Source organism: Corvus moneduloides, chromosome 16, assembly GCF_009650955.1.
Source record: "Corvus moneduloides isolate bCorMon1 chromosome 16, bCorMon1.pri, whole genome shotgun sequence".
NCBI classification, from domain to species: domain Eukaryota; kingdom Metazoa; phylum Chordata; class Aves; order Passeriformes; family Corvidae; genus Corvus; species Corvus moneduloides.
This window is the reverse complement of record NC_045491.1, coordinates 7698682-7724444: the sequence shown is the minus strand read 5'-3', so window position 1 is coordinate 7724444 and position 25763 is coordinate 7698682. Positions and strand designations below refer to the sequence as shown.

The 25763-nt window shown below is 52.6% G+C and overlaps 1 protein-coding gene across 9 annotated transcripts in view; it reads right to left on the bottom strand.

The window, feature by feature from the left end:
• Positions 1 to 25763, bottom strand: part of MPRIP (myosin phosphatase Rho interacting protein) — a 78022-nt gene that overhangs the window by 7170 nt on the left and 45089 nt on the right. For 4 of the 9 annotated variants that reach the window (XM_032125852.1, XM_032125853.1, XM_032125857.1 and 1 more), the window contains 15 exons: positions 23854 to 23910; positions 22587 to 22655; positions 22268 to 22357; positions 21736 to 21845; positions 20805 to 20843; positions 16905 to 17490; positions 15872 to 15988; positions 9047 to 12910; positions 5960 to 6107; positions 5236 to 5353; positions 4166 to 4325; positions 3957 to 4076; positions 3388 to 3474; positions 2570 to 2732; positions 2155 to 2240 (listed from right to left, as the gene is read on the bottom strand). In XM_032125852.1, the coding sequence (XP_031981743.1) occupies positions 2155 to 2240; positions 2570 to 2732; positions 3388 to 3474; positions 3957 to 4076; positions 4166 to 4325; positions 5236 to 5353; positions 5960 to 6107; positions 9047 to 12910; positions 15872 to 15988; positions 16905 to 17490; positions 20805 to 20843; positions 21736 to 21845; positions 22268 to 22357; positions 22587 to 22655; positions 23854 to 23910 (5814 nt within the window). Of the gene's footprint in view, positions 1 to 1038; positions 1105 to 2154; positions 2241 to 2569; positions 2733 to 3387; positions 3475 to 3956; positions 4077 to 4165; positions 4326 to 5235; positions 5354 to 5959; positions 6108 to 9046; positions 12911 to 15871; positions 15989 to 16904; positions 17491 to 20804; positions 20844 to 21735; positions 21846 to 22267; positions 22358 to 22586; positions 22656 to 23853; positions 23911 to 25763 lie in introns of all 9 variants that reach the window. The other 5 variants (XM_032125854.1, XM_032125850.1, XM_032125859.1 and 2 more) reach the window with 5 other exon arrangements.

The following is a 25763-nucleotide window of genomic DNA, read 5'->3' as shown; positions in this document are numbered from 1 at the left end:
TTCCAGTTCTCGCATCTGATTTCTCAGTGGATGGAAGGAGACACCAGGAATCATCAGACTGTTCTGCCTGATGGCACAAATTCCAGCAAAGTCAGCCCCAGGGCAGTCCCACAACCCATTTCAGTTGCTGATGAGGAGAGCCTGATGAAGTGAGACTAATGTAGGATGATATCTGTGATAAAGGGATCTTCCTACAGACTTCCTGGGGCTCTCCAGCCATCGTGCTGGGAGCTCCCCTCTCCTAATCTGCCTCTGCAGGTGCTCCCACCTCAGTCTTTGCCATGGGCCAGGAAATTCACTATTGCTCCAATTAATGGAGATACCTGGCTCATTAGGGTCAGCCTCATTTCTCATCATCTCCCTCCTTTTGCTGGATGAGTTTGGAAGCCTTGGAGGCTCAGGGACGGAGAACAGGATGAGAAGGTTACTGGGCAGGGAAGACTCTTGCTCAGGCATGGATCAACCTGAAGAAGCAGCACTTGTGGATAAAGGAAATTAGGGCAGTCCAGGACATCCCCTCTGCAGCTGAGGTGGCTGAGACCATTTTCCATGCTCCAGGCTGTCATGGGAAGTATACTTAAAGGCATCTCTGACTATTCCTGCATCTGGCTAACAGCAAAACAGGTGTTTTCCTACGAGACCTGGACGGTGCTGAGTTTAGTCTGAGGCATGCAGAGTCATTCAGGCATGCACACTCAGTGTCCCACACTCCCAACACAGCAAACAGGAAAACATGCCCCACCACGTCCAAATCCTCTCCGTCACGATGAGCTGTGTTGGTGAGGGTGGGAAGAGCAGGAAAAAGCCATATTCCCCAGGGAAGAGGCAGAGAAACTGCGTTTCACACAGATCTTGGGTGCACCGACTTCTCCCCTTCCCTTCCCTTCCCCCAGGAAAAGAATTAGCAGTGAATAAACCCATCAGTCAGTCATTAAGAGAAGGAGGGCTCTGGTTTGGCAGGGAGGTGTGAGCAGTGCATGCAGAGGTTGGGCCGCTCTGGAGGCGGCTGCGGCGCTGGGCGGGTGCCGGTGTGTTTACCTATGTGGCAGGGAACCTGGACTCGGGTTCATTTCAGTTATCCCATGAGACCTGCTCAATAACGGACTGTTGAAGGAAAAAGCAAAATAAAACAAAAAAACAAAAACAAAAGAAGAAGCTCATAAATCCCAAATGAATTGGCGCTGGCGCCGCCCCAGCCCCCCGACCCACAGTGATGCACTGGCACAGCCCCTGCTTCCTCTCCTCTCCTTCCTCACCAAGCAACACACATGGGGACCACACAGAAAGTGATCTGAGTTGAAGTGGTGAAGGGAAACTCAACACTGGAGTGGCCCAGCAGGTCTGGGCTCTCTGTGTTCACTGGGTGCAGCGCAGACACCCCACGCTGAGGAGCTGCTGCTCGCAGAGCTCCGAGTGTTTCCCCACATGGGCAGCGAGCTCGAAGCATTCTGCCTGCCCTGCAAGGGCCCAACCACTTCAAACATCAGCATGAGACACCAGGTGAGAGGCAAAGCAGGTTTGCTCATGCTGAGCTTCCTCCCAACTGCCCTGTGTTTAGTGCTGACTCCTGATCAGCAATATTTGCCCTTCCTTATCCCTGTGGTCACACGTGATGTAACTGGCTGCCAAGGAGAGCTTGGCACAGCATCACTGGGCTTTGGGATCAACAGCAAGCACAGAAGGACCACAGAAGCACAGGGCCATCTGCACGATGTTAACACACATGCAAAGTGTGTGTTAAATATGCCCAGGACTCAGGCACTGCTGATACACATGAAGACAAAAATCTTGCAGTGATGAACATTAAAACTAGAATGATGTGCACATTTCCACCTAAATTTCAGCTGAAAAGAGGGAGCAGATACTGGGATAGTCCTCCTGTGAAAGACCAAAGAACAGGGTAAACTCCAGCCTTTTTTCCAACCAGGGAGCAGCTTCATGCCTCCATCTGAGCAGGGTCAGAGTGAGGGAGTGGGCCCTGCCTGGCTGCACAGTCTGTCCTTTTGCAGTAAAAAGCCATCCAGGCTAGCACTAGTGGCTGGGAAATTCTTAGTTTTCTTCCCCTGCCCACTTCTTCCCACTTGGGATCCCCACCGAAGAGAAATGCTGGGCATTCCTCACTCCCATCCCACGGGGCAGGACATCTGAGCTCACCTTTGACCTGATATTCCTTAGTTGCCGGCTAACACTGGATCTGTCTTTCTTCAAGAAATCAGGGTTGCTTTTTGATTTCATAATATCTGGGAAGAAGCAAAAGAAGTGGGATTAGCCTGGTGCCCACTGCCTTCCTGCAAGGACAGGGCTGGGGCTCTGCCCTCCCAGCCCAGGAAAGTGCCCCGATGAGCCCAACTCTTAGTGCTGCCCTAAGGGCAGAGAGGGCTTTTGGGCATCCCTGCATCACAAGGTTTTCCTGATGCAAAATGCCAGAAGGCTTTCAAAGCCCATCAGCTTTGGGTTGGAAGGCCAAGTCCTACACTCAGACCCATTACTGCACAAGGGTTTGTACTCTGGGATTCCCTGTTAGCTCAGGACACCCAGGACTGCTTAGAGCTGCTGGAGGAGGACTGACCATATCCCGATACAGTGGTGTTCACAGGGGATTTCTCTCCCTGAGCTTCTGTGGCTGCTTTCAGCTGCTCTTTCAACCTGCTGATATCACAGTCTGCCTTGGCCTTCACGATGCTCAGCTCCGTGTAGATGTCTTTGTACTTGTCGCTGGCGTATTTCTTATCCTGGCAAGGGAACAAGAACAACCCGATGGAGCCAGACAGACAGCTGGAGCCGAGGGGTTTGTGGATGCACTGAAGAGGAGCTTGGCAAATGCCGGCGGAAGAAGAGCCGGCAGCAGGAGAAAGGCTTGGCTAGGGCAACACACACCCTCGGAGCTGCTTCCAACAGCGATATGGGACTGCGGGAACGGAGACAGGAGGAGAGCTGAGAGCCAAGGGCAAGCACACAGTGCTGCCCGTGCGTGCAGCCCCTCGGCTACAGGGCTGTTTGCGGCTTTTCGTTTTAGCCAAGACACAGAATTCAAGCAGAATTCCCAGAAATGGCCTTGGCTTGTCCAGAGCAAACCAGTTCCACTGCTGCGAGGCTGGGCAGATCTCTAACACTGATTGTTTGTGCCATTTAAATCTGATCTGATGTGACAGAAAATGGGGAAATCATGCTGAAAGGAATGTTTTCCCACACTGTGTCCTTTGTGGGGTAAGTCTTAAATTGATACATGGAGTGTTTTACTGATGACACCAAAATGGGTATTGAATTACATTCAGGGGAAAAATTAAATATGGTTTCAAATCTGGGTGTAAATGGGCTGAAATCTAAGCACAGACACTCAGGAGCAGAGCACAGTAAGAGGATTTGCAGAACCACCCCTGGCATTACCCTTAGTGCTGTCTGCAGCTCGTCTTTGAGGGAGCTGATCTCCTGCTTCAGGTACTGGATTTCGGATTCTTTGACCCGGAGCAGGACCTGTGGGAACAAAAACCAACATCTTTGCACCTGAGCAGACACAGTGTGACACCTGCTGTACCCAGTGACAATCAAGCCAAGGGCTAGAGACTCAGCCCCATGCCAGCACCACAAAGTCTCTGGTCCACCCGTCTTCTGCTTCTCACAGGAAAAGTCCTCCTGAATCTCCTGGGAACTTGCCCAAGCTTGCAGTGCCGATGCGCTCCCTGCACACCCCAGTTTCTGTCCCCACTGCTCTGCATGGATTGGATCCTGGGGACAAGCAGGGACTCCAGAAGGAAGAGTTGAGTGTCTGGCTCGACATGGTGAGAAGGGAAGATTAGGACCCCAGAATCTCCTGGCCTCACGCAGCCCATGATGACAGCGCTGACCAGCCATGAGAGCTGACTGGGGGACAGATGGCTGTGACACCTCCCAGCTGTGACACACTCCTGGGGTACACAGCACTTGTGCCCACCCACATGCCCCTCTGCAGAACTCACCTCTAGCTCGTAGGCGTCCTTGCCCTGCGTGAGAGGCGACCCAGCAGCCTCTCCCCCGCCCTCCCCGGTCAGCAGGGTCCGCAATCGCGTGATCTCCGCAGCCAGGCGGTTATTCAGCTCCTGGGAAGAGGGGGAGAGCCGTTGTGGGAAGGGGGAGCACAGCCATGGCTCAGCACGGAGCCCACCATCACCTGGGCAGGGACCCTCACCTGGTTGTGGGCGTTGAGCTCCTGGTTCTCCCGCTGGCACTGGCGGAGGGCCTGCCTCTCAGCCTCCAGCGCCTGCGCCAGGTGGGCATTCTCCAAACACTTCTGGGAATACTGCTCCGAAAGCACCTCCAGCTCCCGCTGCACCGACTGCAGCTCCTCCCTGTGGAACACACACCGGGGTAGTGCCCTCTCCACACCCCCCCCCCCTCCATGCCCATCCTTCCTTCAGCATCCCAGGAAAACCCAACAGGGAGCTAAGGATGAGGACTGCATATTCCTTTTGGGGAAAAACTCAAGCCCAGAGCAAGTCAACTCTTCCCTCTCCTGGCAGAGCCAATGCTTGGGCACCAAAGGGGACAGGAGGCCATTCTCTCAGAGGTTAAGTAGCAGAACTTTCTCAGGTTTCCAAAAACTGAGCTGAGATCTATCAAAATCTACCTATGAGAAATTCTTCCCTGTGAGGGTGGTGAGGCTTTGGCACAGGTTTCCCACGGAAGCTGTGGCTGCTCCATCCCTGGAAGTGTCCAGGGCCACGTTGGACAGGACTTGGGGCAACCTGGGATAGTGGAAGGTACCCTGGAATGAGGTGAGCTCTAAGGTCCCTTCCAACCAAACCATTCCAGGATTCTAAGTTTGCTCTGGGCACTCGGGACCAGGTGTATTTGCACACCTCCCCATCTTATATAGATGTATCAAGGTTGATAAAGCTGACAGGCAGCTCTGCTCAGTTCCCACAGAAGGACATGGAAAAAGCTCAGCGCTTCCTCCTCGCCTTTTGAACAACCCCGTTGCTGCAGCTGCATGAAAGGCAGCACTGGCTGCACATCTGCTACTTCTGGAGACCAAAAAGCAGCTATTTTGGGTAATGTGGGGACATTGACCTGGAGCCTGAAAGATTATGGGCAACCAGGAGGCTCTGATGGATGCAGCTGGGTCGGGACCAAGGGAAAAGGCCCCTGCAACAACAGGTTTGCCCCGAACTCAACGCCAAAATCAAATGGGAGAGAGGGGTCTCCCACACATGATTTCCCTGCAAGACGGCAGGAGACAGAGAATGGTAATGGTCTTACAGGTACTGCCTTCGGAGGGCCTCGATGTCGGCGTTGACGCTGCTGATCTGGGAGCGCTGGGACTTCTCCAGCTCCCGCTCCAGCTCCTCCCTGTGTGCGTTCTTCATGGCTTCGATGGCTGTGAGGGGCAGCACAGTGTTAGCACCCAGCATGCTCCACCCATGGGTGGTTCTTTTGAGTTTTTGTTCATTTCTTAAAGGAACAAAACCGAAGTCACCCCTGCAAACCTCACACTGCTTCACAGCCCCTTCAGTCTGCGCCCCAGCTGCAAAGGGGCTTCTGCAAATCCCGCTTTTTAACAAGTCCAAATGATTGTCCACTTCAAACATTGTTTCCTGGACTGTGAGACTCCTAAGGCAGAGCCCCTGAAGTGCAGTGTTTTAACATTTCCTGGAGCACTGAAGAATGAATTCAATGTGGAATTGACAATAATTTAACCACAGGAATGACTAATGCCTTTCTGACTTGGAATGGAAAACAAATCAAACTATGTAACACCCAAAGATAGGGGTACCAAGCCTGGAGAAAGACCAGGAGATGGGCACCAAACTTGGAGGACCAGATGGTCCTCCACCCAAAACATCTTTCCCAAAAGCCCTTTCCCATTCCCTGTGCAGCCTACCCAACCCTCATCCCATCCCTGCCCTGCTCCTCAGTGAAGCCAACGCCACCCCCACATCCCCATCACCACAGAGCTGCCCCACCATGGGGGACCCTCTGGTACCTGAGATGGTGGCAGCCGTCTCCTCTGCCAGCAGGCGATCCTTCTCCTCCCGCAGCTTCTCCAGCTCCCGCTGGTGCTGCCGCTGCAGGTCCTCGATCTTCTTCTGGTGCGTCTCCTCCATGGCTGCAAAGCCCCTCTCACATGTTGCCTGCGAAGGGAGGAGGGGAAAGGGTTGGCCCAGGAGCACAGGGCCGGTGCCATGGCAGTGGGGAGCCCACCAGGAGCCACACGCCAGCGGGCAGCTCAGCTCCCCAGGTCCAGCATGGATCTTCTGCTTCCCCAGCCATGGAGCAGGATGGACCTTGCAAAGGTCAAGGCTTGTCCTGCAGTCACTTGACCCCTGACAGCTCCAGGGAAAGGGACACACAGGAGCAGACCTGGTTTAGGGGCAGACCTGGTTTAGGGGCAGACCCGGTTGGGGAATGCAAATATATGTCAAAAAAATAACCAAAAAAAACCCTTTTGTGCACCTTCTGCACCCCTCCTGCTCTTTTCAATGCCTGTTTTTTTCAACCTCTGGGTGGAAGGAAGATGACGTGACAGCAAGAGGACCTTAATTCCCAACCGAGTATTGCTACAAATGCTGCAGGGACGATTACTTGCTAACTGAATTACTAGGAAAGAACTCCGGCCAGGACACAGGAGCAGCAATTTGGGGAGTTGGGATTCATCAGGGGTGAGGTCCTGAATTCCTGCCTGGTCCTTCTGCCCCTGGCACAGCCCCCACTCCTGCCTTTGCAGCAGACAAATGCAAACGCCTGTTCCCAGCTCAGCTGCCAGCTCAAGCACATTGGGATCCCGGATGGACACACGCCTGCGGGACACAGACAGGACCAGCAAAGCCACAGGCAGGCCCAAGCCACGAGGGAAGAAGGGGCACACACTGGGGACAAAGTGCTGAGCCCCGTCAGGCAGCTTGGGACAAACCTGATGCCAAGCACTGCACAGGGCTTTTCCTCTTAACGACACAGGCTGGCTTTATTCCCTGATTTCAGTGGAGCTCCCCTTGATTAACACCAGTGTTTTCTGTGGAAAGTGAGAACTGTCCCCATGGGACCTCTGGGACCCCATGGGAAATTTTAGGGGGACAAATTCACTCCACCAGTGGCAAAAGTGCTCAGGACAGTCCAACACCACTGACCCTCACTAACATACACCCCTCAGCATCACTTTGTTGGCTAATGCTCTGTTACCTACGCCTAATCCTCATTTCCAATTTTCAGCTTTGGTGGTTTTTTCCCTCCCATTTAATTTTTAATCCCAAGGCATTCTTCACTTTCCCAGCTTTGTTTGTTTGTTTGTTTGTTTTTAAACTCCTAACTCAGTGCCAGTACCTGCCTGGACTTGGCTGTGGCACAGAGCAGCCCTGCAGGATTCTTCATTACACCCAGAATCATAGAATATGCCGAGTTGGAAGGGATCCGCAAGGATCATCAAGTCCCACTCCTGAAACACCTCTAATTTTGGAATTACACTCCTCCGTGGGAGGCTGGAGATGCTCTATTTAATGTATTGTAAATGCATTGCCACAAATCCACGTGTACAAACCCGTATCTCACAGAATCCCAGAATGGTTTGGGTTGGAAGGGACCTTAAAGCCCATCCTGTTCCAACCCCCTGCCATGGGCAGGGACACCTTCCACTTTCCCTGGTTGCTCCAAGCCTTGAACCTGGCCTTGGACACTTCCAGGGATCCAGGGGCAGCCACAGCTTCTCTGGGCACCCTGTGCCAGGGCCTCCCCACCCTCACAGGGAAGAATTCCTTCCTAGTATTAAATCTCAATCTACCATCCTTCATCTTAAGACCGTTCCCCCTTGTCCTGTCACTCCGTGCCTTTGTCAAAGTCCCTTCCAGCTCTCTTGGGAGTCCCTCTGGCACTGGAGGCACTGGAAAGAGCTCCAAGGTCTTCGTGGAGCCTTCTCCAGGTTGTTACTCTCATGCTACTGATGTTACATTCTCCATCAAGTTCTTAAGGGAAGAATGGAGCACATTTAAGCCTCTAATTTGGGCAGGTTTCCAATCACCTGGATGGCTTTCTGACCACCACTGCTTAATTCCAATGGGATTCAGCAAAACTACTGCTCTCCCCAACCTAAAACCGGTTTTCTTTTGGCTGGAGTTGAGCCACACTTCACCCCCAGCTGAAATGTGTGTGGATCTTGTGGCTGGAAGCAAGCTCTCCCACATTTTTGCTGATTCTTAAGAGCAACTGGTCTGTGAAAGCCTCACCAACACAGTCTCTGCATCGCTGCCCTTCTGGCTTCCTTTTCAACCTGGCAGCCTCCCTAGGTGTTGCCAGAGTCCTCTACCACCCTAAACTCACTTCTGGACTGGGAATGCTCTCCTAGGAAAAGCAAACCACCAACCCCCTTTTTTTTTTTTAGATGCTGGATGATCTCAAACCAGTGTTACAGCCAGTTTGACTGGTGGGGCAATTTGATCAGTGGCATTTCATTGCCAGTGGGTTTCTCTGCACCTCACCTGGGTGTTCCACAACTGTGCACTCTTTTTTGTATACAGAATTACTGTGTCCAACACCAGCGTGGTCCTTGCAGCCTCCTGCAGAGGAGCTCTGCATTGCTATGGAATTTGGCATCTGTTTGCAGCTACTTTCCCTAGGAACGTACATTTTGAGAGCATCAAGTTTCCACTTCATCCTGCATTTTTGAAGGCAGCAGAGACAGACTGGAGATTTGATCAGACTGGGATAGGCAGAGTTGAGGAATGCTTTTAAAGGGAAGTCACAAACAAAATGTAAATGTTGGGTACAAGGAGGAACACTGAGGTCTTCGTGTTGAAGGAGAGAGTGATGTTATCGAGCTACTTTGAAACTCTTTCTCTCTCCACGCAAAGACCACCTTCAGAAATCCACCTTCCCAAGCCCTCAGCAATGCATTTAGAATACCCCAGCATGGAGAAAAAGGAACACCATGCTTTACAGAGGCCTGGCTAATACTTTGGGACTTGTTTTGGCACGCTGGCTCTTCTAGAGTATGTCCCTTGGTTCGGCAAGCGAACTCCGGGACTACACACGCCCTCCCACACACTCAGCAGCAGAAAGCAGGAAGTGTTAAACATATCAAGACCTTTAGGTTTTCAAAGTCTTTCTGGTATTTTTCCCTCAAAGTGGAAGCGCTCCCCTCCAGATGTTTGTTCTCCAGCTCATCCCTCATGACGTTCATCTGGGCCTCCAGCTCCTGGATGCGTTCCCTCAGGCCGTGCATGGAGTCCGGGTCACTGCCGGGGTCCTGCCCGGTGCCACCCACCTCGCCAGCCGCCCAGGTGTCCCCAGTGCCCGGGGCCACCGTGGGTGACACCTCCGGGTGCTGCCTCTGGTACTCGTCGAGGGTCTCTTGCAGGCGCTGCAGGTTCTGGCTGTAGTGCTCCTGCAGCGCCTGCAGCTCCTCGCTGTGGATGACCTGCAGCTCCTTGATCTTGGCCTGGAACTTTTCCTCCAGCGTTTGCATCTGCTCCAGGTGATACCGCTCCATGTTCTGCTTGTCGCGGACAATGGCATCCAGCTGGTTGAGCCCCTCTGTCCTCTCAGCCTTCAGGGCGTCCTCTGTCCTGTTGAGCTGCTCGATCACATTCCGGATCTCCTCCTCGTACCGCCCCTGCAGCTCACTCAGGCTCTTGCTGTGTTTATGCCCTTCCTCCTCCAAGAGCCTCCGCTGGTTGTCCAGCTGGGACACTTTTGCCTTGAGGTCGGCGTTCTCCCTCTCCAGCACGGCGATCACCTCGCTGTACTCGCCCTGCTGCTTCCTGAGCAGCTCCTCGTACTCGTCCCGCAGGAGAGACACCGTCTTCACGCGCTCCTGGCACAGCGCATCCATGCTCTGCAAGGATTCCTTGTAGGACTTCATCTCCCTCTCGTGCTCCAGCTGGACTTTGCAAGCGGCGTAACAAACCTGAGCCTGAACAATGGCATCGTGGACTAACAAAGATGAATACCGCTCCAGGTCTCCCATGCACGAATGGTAGGAAAGACTCTGGGATATCTTCAGGAGCTTCTGACAGTCTCTCATGGCCTCCTCAGGAGGCAGAGAGAGTAAGGCAACAGATATCTCCTTCAGAACACTGGATTTGTCCTTTAGTTGCTGGGCAAGATCTTCCTGAATGGAAACAAGAGCTTCACTACTATGGTCTGGTGCGCTGCCAGTCTCCTCCACCTTGGCTAATTTCTGGCATGGCGCCATTTGGAGATGGCTCCCATCCCAGGAGATCTGGGTTCTTTCTGAAGCATCTTTTTGTATTTCAAGTGCTTCAGAAATCTGGTGCATAACGCTGTCAAACTCAGGAGTCCTGTACGCTTTGATGATCTCCTCCAACATGCATTTGTGCTGCTGGAGAGCTGTTTTGGTATTATGGAGCTCTTCTTCAATTGTTTTTAACCTCTGATGAAAAGATTCTCTCATTTTCTCTGCAACAAACCCAAGTTCTGCCTTGATCAATGTAGCATCTGCTACAGCACTGAGAAAACATGGGGAAAAGCCCAAACTTGTTTCTGTTTTACCCTCAGCTTCTCCTTCTCTAGTGTTCAAGTGTGCTCTCAGCTCCTCCACCTGGCTCCAGAACTCCCCTTCCAGCAGCAGCTTTTTAGATAGGACGCTGGCCAAATCATTGGCTGTGTGAGAAACACTTGTTGGCTCCAACAAAACCACCTTGGCCGTTCCCTGGATCTCTCTCAGAAGCTGGGCTATCTCAGAGCTTGCATTTTTCAAAGACTCTGCTATTTGGTTGATGAGAGAGGCCTCAAATGCCACCTTCTCAGAAAGCCACCTCAGCTGGCTGGCGTCAAACACATCCACTCGCTGCTCCTTTGAGATGTACTCCTCTTCTCCAAAATCCCCTCCTTCTGGAGCGGGGCTTTCCGTGGTGAGGCTTTCACTCTGCTGATACTCCGATGGGACTGGCGCCCCACTCAAGGCTTGGATTGCGTTTGATAAGGTTGTTTCCATGCTGGACAGAGTAACAAGGAACAAATCACCCTCTTTTTCCTTGTCTGATTTGGGCAAGGATCTTAGCTGCTCCCTGCACTTCTCCAAGCAAGTCAGCGCTTGCTCGTTTTTCATCTGGAAACCACCCAGCTCGCTGATGTGACTTTCTACGAGCTTGAACTTTTCCTGCCTCTCGCTCTCCAGCTGCGAGATCAAAGCATTGACTTGGGACAGGCTGGTCTGAAGCTGTTCCCGCAGCTGGGACTCCGTGCTGGCCCACTGATGATGAAGGGCAATGAGCGTCTCCTGGTTATGGCCGTGCTGGCTTTCAAGCTTCATCGTCACATCTTTGAGCTTTTCCTCTGTGATGTACAGTTTGGTTTCCAGGGAATGGATGATGGAGAGGTAAGTCTCAGAATCGCTCGTCCCCGATGAGGGGTAACCCAGAGCTGGCTCTGAGGACATGCTTTCTTCAGACAGAGATCTGTCCTGGCTTGTGTCTGAAGAGGTACTGCTTGTCCAGTTTTTCTCTGATCCGTCTGGATGGATGTATTTTTGACACTGGATGCTCGAGAAACGGATCCTTTGCCTCTTGGCCCCCATGATTCCTACATCAGGCTTTGCTAAGGCTTTCTGAACTAACTCTTGGTCCTGGAGCTCTACAACTTTAGATGGGGAGCCAAATTCCTCCACTTGCTTCCGGGTGGTCTCAAGAACCTCATCCTCCTCCTCCTTCAGTGCATAAGTCAGAGCTGGGAGGACATCCTGAGTTTGCAGAGCCTGCCCCAGTTGGGATGGTTGACTTTCGTCAGCCTCAAGACTGGGGCCAAGGTCTTCTGCCTCCTCAGCACATGGACCTGTGCCCCCACTAGCTAATTTCTTTAAAGCCTCCTCCTTGGCCTTTAGCTTTACTTTAGTCTCCTCTAAACTGCTATCTAAAGCAACCATTTTAACCAAAGCCTCACTGAGATCTTGATCTTTCTTCTCCACAATTCTCAAGTGCATTTCCTTAACGTGTCTCAGCTCTTCTTCTTTCTCTTTCAGCACCTCCTGCACCCCCCGGAACTGATCCGACACCTCCTCAAACGACTGCTCCAGATTGTGGTAGTTGGTCTCTTCCATTTTCAACTTTGCTTGTAGCTTTGCAACTTCATTATCTGACTCGGCCACCTGATTCATGAGCTCATGGAACCGGCACTTGATCTGATCCCTCTCTCTTTCGAGCTCCCTAATGTGCTCAGCGAGCTTCTGGATGCTGGCCTCCTTCATGGCCAGCTGCTCCTCCAGCTGGTGGACGAGCTCGCTGCCTTCAAACTTGGCACTCAGCTTCTCCTTCTGCAGAATCTCCATTTGCTGCTCGCTGTTCTGCAGCTGGTTCTCGTACTCATTGGCCTTGTCCTCCACCTCCTTCAGGCTCCGTATCAAAACCTGCTTTTCCCTCTCACAGCTCTCCAGCAAAGCCTCGTAGTTCTTCTGCAGCTTCTCCTCCATGAGGACCCGCGCCTGCTCGCTGGCATTCAGCTGCCCGCTGAGGTCTGCGATCCTGTCCTGGAGCCGCTGCACTTCCTTCTGGTGGTCCCGCTGCAGAGCCTGCTGCATCTCCAGGTCCCGCAGCTCCTGGGTCTTCTCCAGCAGCAGAGCCTCCGCACTCTTCAGCTTCTGCTCGCTGGCCTTCAGCTGGGAGCTGAGCGCGGCCTCACCGTGCTGCCACTCCTCCAGCTGCTCTTTGGCTTTCTCCTTCTCACTCCTCAGGTCGCTCTTGAGCTTGGCCAGGGTCTGCTCCTTGATGGCAAGCTCGGCTGCCGCATTACTGAGCCTCGCCTGCAGGCTCTGAATCTCGGCCTCATGGTGCCGGATCACGTCCTTGGCCTCGGCGTAGCTGCGCTTCAGCGACTGAATCTGCTGATTGATCACCTCTTGACGCTGGCATTGGGCTTCCAGCTCGCTTTGGAGGTCTTGGTTGACTTTGTGGAGCCTCTGCCAGGCACCTGATGGCGAGGCGGCCACCTCGGTCTTAAAAAAATTGATTAAATACTAGATTAGTAACACTCTTGGCTCTCCCTTCTGAGTGTCACACCTCTGGCCAGGCAGGCCACAGAAAAGCTCCTCGCAGCGACTTGGCTGCTACCCACTGCTCCAATTGGGATGATTTGTTCTTGGCACAATTTGGTTTGTTTAACCAACTTTTTTTTTTTTAAATGAGCGACAACTGCTTTCCAGTAACAGAAAACACTGACCACAACATCAAAACAGCTGTACAGTAACAGGCTAAATGGAAAAAAAAATAAACCCAAACTCAAACAGAACCAAAAAAAAACAATGAAAAAGAAACACCAGCAGTAAAACGGAGACAGACAGACAAGATAAAAATGCGAAGGATGAGGAGGAGGAGGAGATGGAACAAGGTGGAGGAGGAAGGAACTGGTTTTTTTTTAGCGAGTTTGTTTGTTTGGTTGTGAAACAAAAAGTGCACAGTTCAGGTAACACAGTCCTACCGACCAAAAGCAACAACAGAAAGCAAGGTGACAGCAAATGACATCATATCCCACCCAAACGCAGGGCGACGGGCCAGCCGTGGTGGCGATGTCATTTCTGTGCCTGCCAAACAGGACTGAGTGGCTGCTCATCGCATTAGAGAGACGCTGTTATGCTAAAGCTTAGGGCTAGGGAGGATCTAATTTCTCTACCTGCAAAATAAAATAAACCAACAAAAGAAAAAATAAAAAGCCCGACAAGTGGAGGGAGGGAAAAGGTGTGATGAGAATGTAAAAATGAAGGAAACCAACCTTTTTGAGATTCAAACCAAAGCAATGGAGCATGCAAAGAGAAAACTCACAGAAAGCGTCATGCAAAAGGCGACAGAAATTATGTATCTTCAAAAACAAAAAATACACAGACAGGAAGAGGCGAGAGAAGCACAGTGTTAAGCCTAGGAATTTGGCCTGCCTTGCTGTACTCTGGTTGCTGATTAAGGAAAGCCCACAGATGTGACACTCAGTTATGTTAAGTTAAATTTCATGCTTTACACCAAAAACATGCAAGAACATCCGCCCAGGACAGGTTAGTATGTGCCCCCTCCCACCCACAGTGGCTGGAGCTGGGGGATGTCTCCAGCCCATTGGCCAGGAGCAGGAGCTCCTGGATTTTTCTCCCAGTAGGGATCAAGGTTAGGATGCCCCATCCCGAGGAAGCTCAGAGCAAGAGAGGGGTTACACGAGGCCAGAGAGGCTTCGGTGCATGGCACATGCATCGGAGGGGTGGCTCAGCGCTGCCTCATGGAACAGGCAGTGCCTGGGTGTCCGTGCAGGGCTGGTCAGGCTGCCAAGGAGGGGTTGGTGCCTCCCAGGCAGCTCAGGAGGGATGGGCTTGGCGGCAGTCAGGCTTCTCCATCAGCTCTTCCCATAGACAATGCAGGAACCTCCCCAAAATTAGGCATGATGGAGGTGGGGGGGGCACATGGAATTCAGAGGATTTGTCGAAAAAAATGCTGTGATGTTTGTCTGCAGTCTGGGGCTGCAGAACTTCCCCAGCGGCTCCACTCCCTCCACCCCAGCAGGGTTTGGTGGGGTTACTCCCTTCTACAATAGGACTTTAATCCCTCTGGCTCTCAGGAAACACAAGGGAAATCCCCAGAACAATCAGACTGGAGCAGGCAAAAGCCTCCAACCTTTCCAAAAACTCTCTCCAACTTCGAGGTCCAAGTTTGGGTCACTGCTCACTGCAGCTCAGCCTCTCTGCAGGCTTCCCCTCCTGCCACCTCTCCGCATATTGAGGCACTGTGGCCAACTTCAATCTGATGGTGGATTCAGCATCCAGTTTTTACCCCCATTCCCTGATTTTTCCAGGCTCCAGGCAAAGGGAGGTCGGACGCCTCTGCCCCAGGGAAGTGGGAGTTAAGTTACTCTTCCAGCACTGCCAAGTGAAAATGAAACTCCTCCAAGCAGGCACTGTCAGCTCGGAGACTCCAGAAATGAATTAATTACTCCTCCTGGGAGATCATGGGCAAGGAAGGCAAGATGTCCCCTTCCCTGGGCTGGCTCCACTGCCTTTGCAACTTCTTCAGGGAAAATCTTCCTGTGAGAAATAAGGATGCAAGGTTTGGCATTGACACTGGGTTTGCTGCCACAGGAGCGCAGCATGCCATGCACGGCCACCTTGATCCACAGCTGGTTTGGTCAAGTAAATTTGAGCACATCAAAAAGCTGCCCCTGCACAGAACAAGACTATGGACCCATGAGAGTAGCCAGAAGCTGCCCTGCCAGTGCCACGACTTTCTCCAGGCATGGACATTCCCAGAGGAAGGACTGGGAAAAACTCACTTTGTTTGGAGGAGGGGAGGAAAGGTTTCCCCAAGACCATCCTGTCTCTTCTGCTAGATCCTCCAAAACTCATTTCTAGGCTTTGCTAGGAATGGCATCTTGTGACAGCAGAAACCACCAAAGTGATCCAAGTTAACAGGTCATCCCAGTGCAAATCCCACTCTGGCTGGAGGGAAACGTGCCTGGGAAATACATCTGAGTGTCCTGTGTTTGCCCATGTAACGGGCACACAAAATCCCCAGCCAGGAGCAACTGGTGGGCTATAGGATGCTTGGAAAGCCTTGTGTGCACCCCACTGTCTATGGGGAACATCTCGGGCACAGAAAGGGGGAAACAGCTGTTGCAAAGGCAAACACAGTATGGGATGGATCAGAGGTGGACTTTGCTGAGGTCCCATCTGTCTGGCTCTGTTTTGTTTTCCCTTGGGAATGCTAATAGAATACCTCCTATTCCATCCCGGATCAGAGGTTTCCGTAAGCAGATGACTCTGGTCATCTAATGCTACAGAATTAGCCATGTCTGCAAGAAGGTCAAATCTCTGGGAGCTCAGTGGTGGTCACCCAGGATGTCCCCATGAACACCGCAGACAGAAGCCCACCAGGGACCCCCCCGGGCACAGGGAAGATGGAGCTCCCTCTCCTCCCTGCTCTCCTACCTGCAACACGTAGCCCTCCCGGGCGCTCTGCTCCCGGCCCAGAGCCACTTTCAGCTGATCCTGCAGGTGCCGGTTCTGCTCCAGGAGCTCCAGGGCCTCCTTCTGCTTCTGCTCCAGCTGGAGAGACACGAACAGAGACAGCGTCCAGGGAGTGGGAAGGGGGTCAGCCATGAGGAACAAGTGGCTTGGAGAGGGCACAGAGCAGAATGAACGGAGCTTTTGATGGCACCACTGCTCTGCTCTGCTCTGCTCTGGGACCTGGATTTCATTTTGCCAGGAAAATCCCTCCCCTCTGAAAGAACTTATTTATGCAATAGTGTAATTCGTAAAGCTCACTGTGGCAAAGGATGAATGGCACCAGCTTGTGCCAGGCACGACCCTGGCAAATCCCAGCCCAGTTCAGCTTGGTGATATTCCTGGTTAGTCCATGAGAAAAGGTTACTCCTTTCATTCCCACTAATTCACCTTAATCCCAGCTAGCAACAACCTTTGTTATCCCAGGCACGGAACTCTTCCAAGTAAGCTGAGTCTCCTCCATTCTTTTCCAAATATCTTAAGACTATTTGAGGTAGGCTCCACAAAAAGGGAACCTTTGTGGTGTGTGCTGCAACTCAAGGCAGTTTATAACTGCAGACACAAATCTCTACAGCTGCAGAGGCACAGAGGATTAGGAGCTTGAATTTGTAGTCTGGTTGATACACCTCGATTGTACCCATTTCATCAGAGACAGGCTGGCTACAACCAACATAAATCAGGCTGCACTGGCTGGGAGAGGTAAGGAAGTACCAGGCCATAAGAACAGCCCTTTCTGTAGCTGTGGGAAACATGAAAGCTGTTGGCAGGGCCAAACAGGAATGTTCAGCAGATCTGTGCCCTGCCAGCTCCTCAAGGAGCCTACAGCATCCCTACTAGTCGCTATTATGAAGGAGGAATAAATATAGCTATTTTTAAGCCTATTTCAGGCTTCCTACAGTCACCCCAGTGGCCTGAAAGCCTTTCTGGCAGGCAGCCTGTACCCTACACACCCCTTTACCTCCTTCTCCAGCAGTGTGGTCAGGTGCTGCTTCGTCAGCCCCTCTTCCCGGTCCTCGGCGTGGGCGAGGTGCAGGGGTGTGATGGGGATCTGCTTCTCCTCCCGCAGCGGGGTGGTCTCCACCTGGTGCCAGCGCTGCTCAATCTCCACGTGGACGTTCTGCGATTTGATGTCTGCAGGGACAGGCAGGATCCGGTCCACCTCCATCCTCAGTGCCTCTTCCGACCCTGCCCCATCCACGGCATCGATCATCTCGAAGCGCTTGCGCCGCTCCTCCCGCCGCCGGGCCCGCTCCCGCTCCAGTTCTCCCGGGTCAGCGTCGGCGGCTCCGCTGTCCCTGGGGAAGGCGGCCGAGCCGCTACTGGAGGAGTCTGAAGCGTTTGCACGCTCCTGCACCAGGGCCTGCTGGATGGGGCGAAATTCAGCCCAGTCAAAGGTCTTGGACCGTCCCTCTCGTCGGCGTTCCCGGGCACGGCTCCGCTTCTGCTCTGTGTCCAGCTCGGCTTGTTCCGCATCCGGCTTCTCGCTCGGCTTTGGACCAGTCTCGAAGGAAGAGCTTGTTTTGCTTTTCTCTTCCGGCAGTGAGCTGCGAGGACAGAGAGAGGGTGAAGGGAAGTGTCAGTGGGTGCTGGATATGGCTGGGCGCTCCCATGCATGCCTCGAAGAGCCAGGTGGAAAAGGGCTGCTGGAAGCCCAAGCCAATGCCACGTGGGTGCCCCCATCCCTCCGTCTCCCCTTGCCTCTCGGGCATAGGAGCTGCTGCTGCCCTTCTCCAGGTTGTGCTGGTGTGCAAAGCCTTGGTGCAAGCGGCCCCGGCTGCTCCTGGGACACTCTGGCACCTGGAGAGCGGCTGATCCCAACCTCGTTCCTCCTTGGCTGCCACACTGGGGCCAGTCACCATGACCAAGCAGCAACCTGCGGCTGAAGCAGCAAGCCCAAACTGTGCTGTGAGAGGTTCCAACAGCTCCTCCAGCCCCCTGGCTGTGGGGCTCCATGCACACCCTGGCTGGCACGGCCATAGTCACGTGCTTGTCAGAAGGATGCCATCAATCCCACCAAAGCCTGGCTGGCTTTGGAGCTGTGGGGTGGAGAAGCACAAAGCAGCTCTAAGAGTCTTGGGCAACAAGGGGAAGGTTTCCCTTCAGCTTGGGAAAGTATTAATGGGTCGAAAACTTCTCCGTGCCACTATCTGCACTGAAGGCACAGACGCTCCCGGGGCACCCAGCCCCACAGGCAGCATGGGCACCCCCCCTGGCACTGGGCAGTCCCCAGTTTGGGCAGGTCAGTGCAGCAAGGGGAGTGAGTAATTCAACACATCATGGAAATCACTGAAAACGCCAATTTCTCAAGCAAGGAATGATTTTTAGTGCTGAGTTAGAGGGTGGTAGGTTGAGGGGGGAGACATATTCATCAAGCAGGGAAGGCAATACCATTTCCAACCTACAGATAATCCATAATGCAATATTAGCTTATTAAATACAGACATGCCAGCCCTGCAACATGCAGATCAAAATTAAACCAGAAAACAGCAGTATGCTAAGTCTGTGGAGGAAGCCTGTCCCAAGGGAGTGGCGGGCACTTGCTGAACCCTCTTTCCTACCCAAAGCTCCCGAGCTGCCTCCCGAGGCACAGTCCTGCTGCTCAGGCTGACTCCTGGCTCTCCCTGCTTCCAGTACAACCATAGCATCCCCAGCCTCCAGCAGGGACTCAACAAGCTTCCTGGAAGAGCTGGAAAGCAGCTCACTGGGCCCTTCACTGCAGGCTCTGACCCATGGGACCACATGCATGGGGACCACTGTGACTGGGAGGAGCAGCAGCAGCACCAGCAGCAACAGCAGCATCACGGCTTCTCCCACCTCAGAAACACACCCCAGCCCCCAGCCAAGAACCTCATGGATGTGCATACGCCCAAAAAAAGGATGGAGCAGAAGAGATGGCTCTGCGTGGGCTAGTATCTTCCGATGCACTGTCATCCACCAGAAAACCACAGGCTCAGTAGAGCTGGGTTTCGAGAGACTCTGGCAGTTACAGGCTAAAACCAGCTCAAAGATAATTCCTTCTTCAGTGCTGTCACTTGCAGCTAATAAAATAAACCCAGAAAGCACGACGATGAAATGTCACTGCTCCTCACCCATGATACTGCACAATTCCAAAGCCAGGCTCTCAATCTGGAGTCAGTTAGTGATTACAGCTGCATTTTAAAGTAAAGAGAGGATGAGATTGAGTCTTAAAATGGAGAAGAGTGTTAGGAAAAAAATGGGGGTCCTGGGGCCCCCCAGATGGTGTTGGGACACAAAAATTATGCTGCTCTAAATCCCACGTGGAAGAATCTTGGCATTTCTAGAGGTGACATCTCTCACGAGCTCATTTCTCCTCTGCTGCTTTCCAAAGGGCACAGGATGTGTGTCAGGGAGCGGAGGGACGGCTGCTGGGAATGAAGTGAAGACACTCAGAACGTTGACCCAAAGTCTCGCGTTTCATCTCCTGCAAGTGCCCCATGGCCATTAACTCTGCTCAAACATTTCACATCTCCTCCACCACAGAGAAATTAATTCATATCACACAGGAAAGGGGGGGTGGGGGGGTCTTTGCCTCCCAATGATATTTATAGGTCAAAATAAAAAGGGATTTTTCTAATAGAGATGGGTGTGGGAGTGGTGCAAGCTGCGAGCTGAGCACACTGTGGCAAGAAGCGCACAAAGGTTGCAGGGAACTGGGGAGCACTGGAGAACCCAGCCTCATAAGGGCTGTGAGCTGAACATGGATCCAGTTCTGAAGCAGCAACTTCATTCACGGGGGTATTTTCTATTTGCCCCATCATCATTAGCAGCCTACAATTAGTGCCTCTGCAGATTGCGGGGCACTGTTGAGGGCAGGGAGCAGTGCAGCATCTGCTCCCCATGCCAGCTGCTGACACATGCAGCAATGTAAACCATCACTAGGGCTCAAGAAACCAAGACAAGGTGTGTTTGGCTGGGTGGAGCCACAGCAGCAGGCTCATGAGACATGGCCAGGGCTGCAGGAGTGTGCGGGGTGGGACCATCCCTGGGGATGGGTGAGCACTGCTGCCATCCCAGCACACCGAGCACAACGTCCTGCCTGCCCCCTGGCCACATTGTGCCAATGCTTGGCACCCCGCCATGCTGAGCCTTGGGCAGTCTGTCCTTTGGCCTTCCAGCAGCCCCCTTCACCAGCTGCTCCCCGGGTGCAGAATGTAAGGACATCCCAAAGCCAGGTGGGATGGGCTGGGATACCCCACGCTGCTGCAAAGGGCTGCCAGGCAGGCACCAGTGAACACAGCCCTGCTCCACACACAGCACAGGACTCCTCAGCAATGTGACTAACCCACACCAGCCTCGACCCCGGCCGACACCAGCTCGGTGGGAAACAACAGAAGCACACACATCATTCCCTTTCCCCAGCTCAGGATTGATTCATGGTCTGTTTGTGCAGCGTAACAAGTGACTGCCCAACCGGGACCTGCGCCTGGACCCTCGCAGAGGGAAAGCCAAGTGAAACCACTTTGTGTGGGCTTGGAGCAGGTGCAGACAGTGAGCACAGGGCTATCGTGCTGCAGTAACCTGTGAGCAACCATAAATACATCTGGCTCTTTAAAGGCAGAGAGGTCCCCTCAAATTTCCTTGGTCTTCATCTTCATATCTAGTCACATCGGAAGATACCAGTGTGGGGAAATCAAGGGTCAAGACCAGGTTGCTTCTTTCCTTCTCTCTGGCTTTTATTTAAAGGAAAAAAAAAAAGGAAAGGGGGGAAGAAAAGAAAGAAAATAAATGGAAACTGCAGGACTTCCCATCTGAGGTGCAGAAAAGGAGGAGCATGCAGTGAATCACGAGATATACAAACCACAGAACGTTAATACAGGAGAGAACACAGTTTTCCAACCTGGGCTTCAGCACGGATAGTTTCAAAGAGAAGTTTTTCCTGGGATTGCATGGAAATCAAACATACACAGGAGTGAGGAGAGAGGCGACTTCCCCGAGACCCCCGTGAGATCCAGCAGAGCTCGGGCAGGGCTGGGAAACAAGTGGCTGAGGGCTAAGCAGGATAGGGAAGGAGAGGCTGGAGCACCTCCAGGTCAATGGCACTGGGTGAGAAGAGCCATTCCATCAACACAGGGACAAACCTGGCAAAAACCTGCTGGCTGCAGCTACAGTAAGGACAGGAGATGGAGTTAGTGGTGAGGCCGTGTCCACACAGCCTGTAAGAGGTGGCCTGTACAAGTGTGGCCAGCACAGACAGCTGTGAGGAGGCCAAACACCCTGCACCCACAGCCAAAAGCGCCTACAGAAAGTACTCTGTGACGCAGGGGGTTCCCTTCCTCTGGCACTGATGCACAAGGAGAGACCAGCAGCAGCTTTCTGGAAGATCAAAAGAGGAGGGAAGACGATTTGCTGGCTGAAGTTTAAAACAGATCAGAGCCAAACAGCTTCTAAACTGAACCCTGGGCTCCTGCTGCTGTGACCCATAGAGAGGCTGGGCAGCTCGTGCTGAACAGTAGCCAGAGGAAAGGGTGAACCCAGCACAACTAAATCCAAGTGTTTTCACAATACCTGGTGGGAATCCAGAGGAGCCTTGATATAGGAACAGTATTTCATATTCCTATGCACAAATTAAAACCACATTTTCAACCCTCTTTGAAATCTGCACGCATAAGAGTAACTCAGTGTCCCCACAAAGTGTATCCAAATTAAGCTCAGAGAGACGTGAGAAAGAGCTGCAGCTTCCAGGAACAGAAAGAGGAAAGAAAAGGGATAAGGGACGAGTTACTCCTGCAAACCACACAACTGCAGGGGCTGCTGCAGTCCCCCCTTACCTTGTTACATCGGGAGCAGTGGTGGGGCGAACGTGCTTCATGATGGTCTGGATCCAGTTGCGGCGAATGCCCGACGTCATGGCAGAGAGGGTGAACTCCCCTTCCTTTGTCTACAGAGAGAGAAGGAACAGCTCAGAGCAGGTGACTGCACCTAGCAGCAGCTTCCCAACTCCCCAAGACCACCCTGCACCTATCCCCAAGCCCCCAGTGCTGGGGTACTGCTTGCTGGCCACACAGAGGTCAAACCCAGCCCCTCTGTCCCCTAGCACACTCCCAGTAGGAATTAGCATTTCTCAGCAATCAGACTGATTCTGCCATAGGTGAGACCCTAAGGCTGTGACAAAACCTTCCCTTTTCCCTCCTTCCTTTTCTGACAGCCAAAAAACTGGCTCTCAAACCCAAGGCCAGAGCTCTCTGGAGCACTGTGGGGGGTGCTGAGCGGCCTCTCTTGGGTGTTCGGGGAGATGTTCCCCTTGTCACGGACAAGCATCCCCACCAGCTGGACTCATCCTCCTCCCCATGTTTTCCTTACATGGATCTGGAAGCCGTAGTTCCGCTGAACTGGGTACTCAGTGACATCGTAGCACGTGGATAAATCAATTTCTCCATCCAGGTCAGCTGCCTGCAGAGGGAAGAGGTAAAATAAGCCACAAAGCTTTGCAGCCCCAAAGCATGGTGGGCTCGCAGGGAGACACAGCAGGTCCCTGAGAAGCACAAAGGGCCTGAAGGGGCTCCAGGACTTCGGTATCTGGCAATGGGGGCCCTGAGGGAAGCAGTGACCTGCCCAGGGTCTGTTTGGGAGCACCAGGAGCTGCCCTGTAATGGGTTGAACACTGACAGAAGACACTTACCTCCTCTGCCACTGAATCCCGGTAGTATCTCAGGCTCTGGTCAGTCAGCACAAACCAGTGCTTCTTCCACTAGGAAACAACCAAGATGGAGCAGTTACAATCCTGCTCCTTCCCCACCACTGTATTCATGGCTGCTCGTCACAGGTCACCCGGCAGAGTCACCCTGCAGGAGGCAGCTCGATGCCCGTCCCTCCCAGCTCCACACCTGACTTCATCAAGGCCCCTCCATGAGAAAGGGGAGACCCAAACAGGCAGCAAGGCAGGGGACAGTGATGGTTTGCACCACCAGGACCCCGAATTCCCCGGTGCAGAGCACCAGACCCTGCACGTGACAGCGACACTGTGAGAGCCACAGGGCAGTCACAGCCTCCCCATTAGCTCCGCTGCAAGACGAGGCTTTTAGGGATTGCACTTAAAGCCTTTTTAGCACAAAAACAAGCAGTAAAACATTCATGTTTTATCTGCAGTACCTAGAAATTGAGCTGGGAGTCTATTCCTGGCCCTTGCTCTATACAAATCTGCCTCCTGCATGCTTCCAGCACAGGCTCACCCAAGGCAGCTTTCAGTCAATACAGCACTCGCTCCAGCTGCCAGTTCCCCTTTGGCTGTCTATGGATGTGTCCTTGGACCAGGGGTACCCACAGTAGAGCCTGGGCCACCCACAGCCACAGGCAAATTGCCCTCAGTTGCCCTTGACAGCTGAGCAGGAGGGAAGGAAATCCAGGGAAGGGGTGGTTTGCTAACAGCCAGGGCCATCCATGCTGCCTCGGCACCAGTGCCCACTCCTAAGGCTCCAATAGGGCAGAACATCCTGCATCCCTTTGGCAACTGGCAGCAGGAAAGTGGCACCAGCTGCTTCTCTCAGTGCCATTTATTTATTTATTGGCCTTGCCATTTCCCTGGCACTCAGGAGACTTTACCTGAGCCTCATTTCTGACACCAAAGAGGTCGCTGGGTCACAAGGGAGATGAGACTAATAAATAGGGAACAGGAACATGAAACCTGTGCTGCCATTCAAGCTGCCCTGGATCCCTAGAAACCCATTATATGATATCCACCTTTGAAACCTCCCCCAGACAGAGCAGCAGGAACTCCCACTTCAAGATAGCCCAATACTGATCCACCCAGGACATTGGGGCTCCATCAGCACCAAGAGCTACTCCATGCGCAGCCAGTACAGCCAGGATGTTGAAGTGAGCTGCCAGAAACCAGGACTAACCACAGCACCAAACACTGACACGAAGGGCAGAGCTTTCTCCTGACTCACCTGCCCATCCTCATATTGTTTTGTCAACCAGCCCTTCTTGAAGTTCAGCAGGTCGGGCTGGAAGAAAGGAGAGAGGGATCAGGAGAAGAAAGAAGTGTCTGCACCCAGAAGGCAACAGCAGCGACTTGATAAAACCCAGCAGAGCAATAAAAGAGACCATCAACAGTTAAATTCATAGAATCATAGACCAGTTTGGGCTGGAATGGACCTTTAAAGGTCATCTAGCCCAAACTGAATCATTACACTGCGTGGTGGCTAAATGTTTGCTCCCAGGAGGAGCAGAGACCTGCTGCACGGTTTATTCAGGCTGTTCCCTTCCTACCATTTCTCCTGCAATTTCCTACTGCTACACCAGCATTACAGACAAAGGATAAACAAGGAATTAGCAAGACTTCAGGCAGTTTTACCCTCTATTATATATTATGAAAGAAAAACTATGTGCTATTGATGCAAGGCTGCAGGGTTCAAAACAGGCTGAGTTCCCAAGGCTGGAAATACAGGGAATCCGAGCCCTTCACCACCCAAACGACACCTGCTTTTTCCTCCAATGTGGGTGCATGGGGATGTTGAATTCCTGAAAAAAGCAAGCAAGACAGCGTGGGATAACTGCTGCCAGCCCTTCCTCCCAGCCCTGCCCGTGTGCAGGGAAGGATGTGGTGGAAATGCTTTCACTCCCCCGAGGCTGAGCTCCTCCAGCTGCTCCACGCGCTGCAGAGTGGAGGAGGAAAGGACAGCAGTGTGTGAAATCCAGCTGCAGCATCTGAAATGGGCTACAGCAAGGGCAGCAATGGAAACTGGGTCTGGAAGCCTATTCAGTCAAACCTGTGGGGCAGCACATCCCACACTTGAGTGATCCCATGGTGGTGGGAACCCAGTCCTGCCCCACAAAAAACACAGGGGAAAGTAAAACACTGAATTATAGAATGTTTTGGGTAGGAAGGAACTGTAAAATCATCCAATCCCAGCCCCTGCCATGGGCAAGAACACCTTCCACTATCCCAGGTTGCTCCAAACCCCATCCAACCTGGCCTTGGACACGTCCAGGAATGGGGCAGCCACAGCTTCTCTGGGCAACCTGTGCCAGGGCCTCAGCACCCTCACAGGGAAGAATTTCTTCCTAATATCTAATCTAAACCTCCATGACTTTCTTCCCTTCACTAGATAATGTGCATTGCCACTTCATATGCACTTCTTGCACTTTTTATTCCCACCAAGAATTTAAAAATCCCTCTTGTGGCTGTACAAGTCTACAGGAAAAGCTCCAGAAACACCAACTACTGCATTTTTCTGTTAAGTCCTTGAATAGAAGCTGTCTATCCACATAAAATGCAACTTGTATTTACAGTAGCTCTGTAATCTATTTGAGAGATTAGCAAGTGTATTTATTTTGTCCCTACAGAAGGGTGGTGAGGGAGAGGAGAGCACTTTGTGTTTGTTCTGTATTGTTTGCCTCCAGGTCTGGTGAGCATTTGAAATATGCAAAGGGAGGAAAACCCAGGAGGGAAGGTTCAGCTCCTCCTTGCAACCTTCATCCCACTCACACCCACTTCCAACTGCATAAACATCAAGGCAATGGCATTAGAAAACTGGGACATGTGCTTGCTCAGCCTGGTCTAGTGGATAGTGTCCCTGCCCCTAGCAGGGGAGTTGGAACAAGATGATCTTTAAGGTCCCTTCCATCCCAAACCATTCTGGGATTCTGTGATCCTACGAAAATACCTCAGTCATGAGGCTGGTCCCAGTCCAGAAACTGGACCAACTCCCTGCTGAGTTGGAAATGCCCTGCTGCAGCCTCTGCTGGGGGACACCATGGGGCAAAGAGCAGCTCTGGTCAGGTGAGGTGACTCCAGCACTTCTAGGATGACCTACAGCATGAGTATCTGACACATCACACAAAGCACCGAGGAAAT